The 7,657-nt window shown below is 40.6% G+C and overlaps 1 protein-coding gene across 1 annotated transcript; it reads left to right on the top strand.

The window, feature by feature from the left end:
• The first annotated feature begins 248 nt into the window (after positions 1 to 248).
• On the top strand, positions 249 to 2,889 carry LOC130032670 (leucine-rich repeat-containing protein 14-like). Its single transcript, XM_056124219.1, has 3 exons — positions 249 to 538; positions 975 to 1,574; positions 2,370 to 2,889. Exons 1-3 carry the CDS (start codon positions 249 to 251, stop codon positions 2,887 to 2,889), a joined length of 1,410 nt encoding a protein of 469 aa, XP_055980194.1.
• Positions 2,890 to 7,657: the final 4,768 nt, after the last annotated feature.

Genomic DNA, 7,657 nt, shown 5'->3' with positions numbered 1-7,657 from the left:
TTTTATTCCTTACACAAAATATATCTAGTTAAATATCTATCTCCTTTTAACCTACACTTATTTGTGTACAAATACATACTTAGAAAGACATTTCTGCTACCATATTTTGTCTATGGTTGAGGTTAGCTGAGGTTATCAAACACATCAATATTTTTTCAGTGAGTTTATTCTAACTTGTAGTGAAGTGTGGGTCTTGAGATGTCTTCTAAACATTTAAAAATAATTCTACTCTAAACAGCTTTAGGGAGATGGACCAAAAGACCATGCCCACACTGATGGAGTTTGCTGCTAAGAGTCTGCTGAGTAATGAGCCTGCAGCTATCCAGGCACTGGAAGTCCTCCCGAAACACCTCTTCATTCCACTGTTCAAAACTGCTTTCTTGGGCAGACAGAAGGAGGTGATAAAGGCAATGGTCAAAGTTTGGCCCTTTCACTGTCTACACATCGGAACATTGAATATACAAGAACCACCCTATGAAATATTAGAAGCCATGGTGGATGGTTTGCAGTTCATCCCCGCCCATAACACTCCCTCAGGGTAAGACAAATACAATTAAACAAAGTGAATCAGTAGTCTGGACCCTGGGGCATAGGAATAACAATAGTTTCCCCAAATGAAACAGCAATGAGTTCTTAGGATCTCTCTAAGTCTATTGCTCCACTTGTGAAGTGACCTTGAGCACTCCAAGTCTTGTAGGGCCGAGTAGATAGAGAATACTATGGATGGATTTACTTCCTAAGTGTGATTACTTAAAATGGCTTGTGCATCAAGACTGAGAGAGCCAGAAGTGAAGAAAGTATGGGGAAAGAGTGAAAGATGCTTATATTTGCACATAAAGAACTTGTATGTGAATTACACGTGGAATGAAAACCAGGGACAAATAGTTCTGTCTTACTGCCCATGATTGAACTTGTTGGGATATAATGAAACCTGCTATACCTCATATGTTCTGTCTCCTTTTCTACCTTTACAGGGACCCCAAACTGAGGATCCTCGATTTAAGGCAGTCCCACGACTATGGAATAACATGCTCTTACAGAGCCAAACAGTCTCTCTGTCTCTACTCTTGTGTTTATTCGGAGCACTCCATCATTAAAGTAGAAGAAGCACAGAATAGAGTTAGGTGCAGTGAAATGGGTACTCCTGGGTCTGAGCCTGTGTCAGCCTGGAAACCCATTGAATTAGTAGTCAACCTTTCTTTTAATTCTAACTTGAGAACAAAGCGATTTCTGTATTTTCTTAAGAGTAAGGTTGAGCAGAGCTTTGGGTCATTGCATCTCTGCTGCAGATATTTGCAAATCAGTCAAATTTCTGTGCACACAAGTAGCCTTCAAATACTGGATCCGGCATGCATTGATCACCTGGAAGTGAATCGGGTTCATCTGAAGACAGTTGTCACTCTTTTACCACAGTTGAGTCACCTGAACAGCCTCACGCTAACTAGCATCCCCTTCCAGTCTTGTAATGGGGCCAACTTTGATATTTTTCTCACTTGGCTTGGGAAGCTGGAAATCCTTCAGGAGCTCAGCTTGTCTTTCTTCTACCTGTCAGATCAACTACACAAACTACTCAGGTGAAGGGGTGGGGATGGGAAAGGGAATGTGCTTAAATGATGATAACCCTCTGTTTTCCCTTCTAACTCAGTTTGGGCATACTGAAAGGTTTTTTACTTAACACTAGAGAGAGGCACAATGTGGCAAGCAGAATAACGAAGATAGAAAAGGAAACTCTGCTCATTCATTAATTTCATTACTAAATAAACCATATGCTGACACCATGAGTAATTTCCATGTATATAGTTGGAAAACATTTCAGTTCTTGCCCAATTTGAGTGTATGGTCCCTTATATAGAGACCCACAAGCATTTATTTGGAGAAAAGTTTGTGCCATAGAACCTATCTCCATGAACTGAGCACAATAATGAACACTGTTAGATTATTTTGCTTTGGTAGTTCACTGAGGGTTAGATCCTAAATGAAGACATTGTCTCCTGGTGAATAATGAAAAGTAGAGCTCAGTTGATTAAATGATCAGACCCATGCTTAACAAAAAAGTAAATAGAGATCCATCATTTATTGTATTGTATGTTCTGTATTTCTTTTTCTTATTATTCCTTTAACCCATAAAATAATTACTGATGTATACATTTTAAAGTTTAAGAGACTGAGCCTGGGGTTGGAATAGTTACTATCTCAGGGTCTTAAATATGGATATTCTAGCGCCAAAGCCCATGTAGTTAAACTTGCTGTTGCATTTTTTTTTTACAAATTAGTTCTCTCCAGAACTTCAAGTAGCTCTAACTCAGGGATCACTGGGCTGGCCCAATCTTTTCTACTTCCAGAGTAATCTTTCTTTCCTTTATTTACAGAGTCCTGCAGAGCCCTATTCATTTGAATACACTGAGTCTACCTTTCTGTGATCTTTCTAACAAAGATCTCACTGTGCTCTCACAAAGTTCTCAAGTCACTCACTTAAAGCGACTGGATCTGAGCAACAACCAGATAATAGGGGGAGGTTATGGGCCCTTCCTGACTCTGCTGGAGAGGGTGTCTGGCACATTGGAGCATCTGGAGATAAACAACTGCAAAATCACTGACTCTTCTCTCTCTGCTATCCTCCCAGCCCTGGGTCACTGTTCTCACCTCCGTTTCTTGAGCTTGGCCTACAATTCCCTCACAATGTCTGCGCTCCAGAAACTTCTACAAAGTTTAACAGCTTTGATGGATCTGAGACGCGTAGTTCATCCTGTTCCTGTCCACTGTTACGAACAAGGCAGTTTCAGAGGCAGTTTGGATCGTCGCAAACTTGCTGCAGTGAAGGCCCAATTGAACTTGATGCTACAGACAGCACAGCGGAATGACATGTACTGGACCACTTACCCTGAATGATGTTCACAAAATTGCTTCAATATGGATGTGCTGGGTTTCTGCTGGCCTGTAACACTTGTGCCTCGTATTTGAATATATATTAACACACTTTGTGGCACCAGTGTCAGTCTCTTAAACCACTCACTGTTTTTTCCTGAAGCCATAATTTGTAATAACATGCATGAAATCCACTGTTAATTAAACTATCTTCTATTTTAAAAAGAATCTCCCAAGTAATAGTTGAAAGTGAATGGTTCTGGGATGTCTTGCCCATTGTTTGCTAGTTACGTCTTCTTGTTACAAACCAGTTTTAGTTTCATAGCATAAGTTTGCACAGTCATGGCATATGATTTCCCTGTTCAATTTGATTGTTCTTATTATAGACTAATCAACAATGGATAAAAGTTAGATCAATAAAAACTTTTTCCTGATGCTGTAACTATAGAAGACAGTGATTTCCCCCTTGGATCCTTTAAACATATCGATCTTAAGATTCCCTGGATTGCTTGATGAGAAAGTAGTGGTAAGTTAAAGGAAACAAACTACCCCTACTGGTACCTTTATCGCCATGATGCTGCCTACTTTGTTAACTTTTTTGGCACACATTTACCCTTCTTAGACTATTCGTTGTGACAAGTAGTGTTTCAGGTGTTAATCACTGTATCACTGTCATCCGTTGTTCATTGATTTACTTGAGCGGGCACCAGTAACGTCTCCATTCATCCCAGCCCTGAGATTTTAACAGCATCTCATTTTTAAAAATTTCACTGAATCACCGTGAGATAGTTACTTTCATGTTTGGGTTACAATCACACAATGATCAAACACCCATCCCTCCACCAGTGCACATTCCCCACTACCAATATCCCTGGTATAACCCCCTTTCCCACCCTCCCCATGCCTCCATGAGAGACAACATTCCCCATACTCTCTCTCTACTTTTGGGTATTATGGTTTGCAATGAAGATACTGAGAGGTCATCATGTTTGGTTCATTATCTACTTTCAGCACTCGTGTCTCATCCTGACCGGTTCCTCAAGCCATCATTTTCTTAGTGATCCCTTCTCTATTCCAGTTAGCAGCTTCTCCTTACTCATCTTTCCTATCGCTGCTGTATTGGAGGCTCTTTCAGGGTCAGGGGAATGAGACCCGTTATTGTTACTGTTTTTGGCATATCAAAAACACCACAGGTAGCTTTCCAGGCTCTGCCATGTGGGTGGGATACTCTCAGTAGCTTGCCAGGATCGCTCTATGATATATATTATACAAATATATATATATAAATATATATTAACCTCTATGATTTGTTGCCTACTATTTGAACTCCGTCAAATATGGTGTGGTAATTATGGAAAATGGATAGGGAGTGTCTTATGATGTGTCCCTTGGGGCGGGGAGGGCTCTCAGGTGCAAATAAAGTTAAAAATTCCTGGTCTTATGTTACGTGGTATATAGGTCACTGTCACTGTCTTCCAATTGTTCATCAGTTTTCTCAAGCAGGCCCAGTAACGTCTCCATTGTGAGACTTTGTTGTACTGTGTTTGGCATATTGAATATGTCATGGGTAGCTTGCCAGGCTTTGCCATGTGGGCAAGATACTCTCGATAGCTTGCCGGGCTCTCTGAGAGGGGTGGATTAATCGAACTCGGGTTGGCCATGTTGGCTGCGTGCAAGGCAAATGCCCTACCCGCTGTGCTATAAGTATCTCTGATTAATCAGTTTCTCCATTCTTTCTTTGGTCATTTAAGAGCTTCTTTTTTTATTTTATTTTATTAGTGAAGCACCATGAGGTACAGTTGTAGATTTACAAATCTTTGTGCTTGAGTTTCGGTCATACAATGATCAAATACCCATCCCTCCACCAGTGCCCATTTTCCACCACCATGGATAATATCCCCCCACTCCCCTCCCACCCTGCCTCTGTGGCAGCGCATTCCCTTTTGCTCTCTCTCTCCTTTTGGGTGTTGTGGTCTGCAAAAGAGGCATTGAGTGGCAAACATGTTCAGTCCATAGTCTACTTTCAACATGCATTTCCCCTCCTGGGAGGATCCTCCAAACACCTTTTATTTGGTGTTCCTTCTCTATCTGAGCTGCCCTTCCCCTAGAATACCCGGCTGGCCTCTAAGCTATGGAGTAATCCTCCTGGTGTTGATCTCAGCTATTCTTGGGTATTAATCTCATATTTTGTTGCTTTATATCCCCCAGATGAATGCAATCTTTCTATGTCTATCCCTTTCTTTCTGACTCATTTCGCTTAGCATGATACTTTCCATATTGTACCACTTGTATGTAAATTTCATGACTTCATCTTTTCTAAGAGCTACGTAGTACTCCATTGTGTAGATGTACCAAAGTTTCTTTAACCAGTCATCTGTTCTTGGGCACTCAGGTTTCTTCCAGTTTCTGGCTATTGTAAAGAGTGCTGCAATGAACAAACAAGTGCAGATGTCACTTCGACTACACATTTTTGCCTCTCTGGGATATATTCCGAGGAGTGGTATCGCTGGGTCAAATGGGAGCTCAATTTTGAGAAACGTCCAAACTGTTTTCCAAAAGGGCTGAACTAGTCGGCATTCCCACCAACAGTGAAGGAGTGTCCCTTTCTTGCCACATCCGCGCCAGCATCAGTTGCTTTTGTTCTTTTGAATGTGGGCCAGTCTCTGAGGTGTGAGATGGTATCTCATTGTGGTTTTGATCTGCATCTCCCTGATGATTAATGATGTAGAGCATTTTCTCATGTGCTTTTTTGGCATTTGGATTTCTTCTTTGAGAAAATTTCTGTTCATTTCATTGCCCCATTTTTTGATGGGGTTGGATGTTTTCTTCTTGTGGAGTTCAACCAGTACTTTGTATATCCTTGATATCAACCCCTTGTCAGATGTGTATTCGGTGAATATCCTTTCCCATTCTGTAGACTGTCTTTGTAATTTGGTCACTGTTTCTTTGGAGGTGCAGAAGCTTCATAGTTTAAGATAGTCCCATTTATCTATCTCTGTTTTTACTTGATCGGCCAGTGGCGTGGCATCTTTGAAAGTACCATTAGCCTCAATGTCATCGAGGGTTTTGCCAACTTTGTCTTCAATGTACCTTATGGTGTCTGGTCTGATGTTGAGATCTTTAATCCATTTTGATCTTACTTTTGTACATGGTGTTAGGCAGAGTTCTGAGCCCATTTTTTTGCATGTAGGCATCCAGTGATGCCAGCACAATTTGTTAAAGAGCCTTTCCTTACTCCACTTCACATTACTTGCACCTTTATCAAAGATTAGATGATCATATGATTGAGGGGAGATGTCAGTTTATTCAACCCTGTTCCATTGGTCTGCAGTTCTGCCTTTGTTCCAGTATCATGCTGTTTTGATTATTACTGCATTGTAGTACAGTTTGAAGTTCGGGAGGTTGATTTGTCCCATTTTCTTTTTCCCAAGAATTGCTTTAGCTATTCGCGGGGGCTTATTGTTCCATATAAATTTCAGGAGTGTTTGCTCCATTTCTTTGAAGAATGTCATGGGTATCCTTATAGGAATTGCATTGAATTTATACAATGCTTTTGGTAGTGCTGCCATTTTGACAATGTTAAGTCTCCTGACCCATGAGCAGGGGATATCTTTCCATTTCCTCATGTCCTGTTTTATTTCCTGTAGTAGCGTTTTGTAATTTTCTTTGTACAGGTCCTTTATTTCCTTAGTTAAGCTGATTCCTAGGTACTTGATTTTCTGGGGCACAATTGTGAAGGGAATTGTTTTTTTCATGTAGCTTTCCTCTCTCTCTCATTGTTTGCGTATAGGAAAGCCATGGACTGTTGGGTATTGATTTTATAGCCTGCAACTTTACTATACAAGTCTATTGTTTCTAAGAGTTTTTTGGTGGAGGTTATTGGGTTCTCTAAGTATAGTATCATATCATCTGCGAATAGTGAGAGCGTGATTTCTTCCTTTCCTATCTGAATGCCCTTAATATCTTTTTCTTGCCTAATCTCTATTGCAAGTACTTCCAGTACTATATTGAACAGCAGTGGAGAGAGTGGGCATCCTTGTCTTTTCCCTGATCTTAGAGGGAAGGCTCTCAGTTTTTCCCCATTGGGGATGATGCTTGCTGTAGGCTTGTGGTAGATGGTTTTAACTATGTTGAGGAAAGTCCCCTCTATACCTATTTTGGCTAGGGTTTTCATCATAAAGGGGTGCTGGATCTTGTCAAATGCTTTCTCTGCATCTATTGATATGATCATATGCTTTTTATCTTTTATTTTATTGATATGATGGATCATGTTGATTGATTTCTGAATGTTGAACCATCCTTGCATCCCTGGGATGAATCCTACTTGGTCATGGTGTATGATCTTTTTGATGAGTAGTTGGATTCTATTTGCTAGTAGTTTGTTGAGGATCTTTGCATCTGTGTTCATCAGGGATATCGGCCTGTAATTCTCTTTCTTTGTGGTATCTCTGTGTGCTTTTGGTATCAGTGTGATATTCGCTTCGTAGAAACTATTCGGAAGTGTTTTTGATATTTCAGTTTCGTGGAAAAGCTTAAAGAGGATTGGGAGTATGTCTTCTTTAAAGATTTGGAAGAATTCACTAGTGAATCCATCCGGGCCAGGGCTTTTGTGTTTGGGGAGATTTTTTTATTACCATTTCAATTTCCTTGGTGGTGATAGGTCTGTTCAGGTATTCCAGCTCTTCTTGGTTCAGCCTTGGGAGTCTGTAGGAATCTAGGAATTTATCCATTTCCTCGAGGTTTTGATGTTCCGTGGCATAAAGCTTCTCAAAGTACTCCCTGAGGATCCTTT

The sequence above is a fragment of the Sorex fumeus genome, unplaced genomic scaffold, assembly GCF_029834395.1.
Source record: "Sorex fumeus unplaced genomic scaffold, SorFum_2.1 ptg000050l, whole genome shotgun sequence".
NCBI classification, from domain to species: Eukaryota; Metazoa; Chordata; class Mammalia; order Eulipotyphla; family Soricidae; genus Sorex; species Sorex fumeus.
The sequence above is the reverse complement of the archived record's forward strand: the minus strand, read 5'-3'. Positions and strand labels throughout refer to the sequence as shown.

Excerpts from the sequence above, each read along its gene's own strand:
- LOC130032670 (XM_056124219.1), top strand. The coding sequence starts at position 249 with ATGGACCAAAAGACCATGCCCACACTGATGGAGTTTGCTGCTAAGAGT. Across the intron at positions 539-974 it reads GCCCATAACACTCCCTCAGG|GGACCCCAAACTGAGGATCC; the intron begins GTAAGACAAATA and ends CTACCTTTACAG. Across the intron at positions 1,575-2,369 it reads CAACTACACAAACTACTCAG|AGTCCTGCAGAGCCCTATTC; the intron begins GTGAAGGGGTGG and ends CTTTATTTACAG.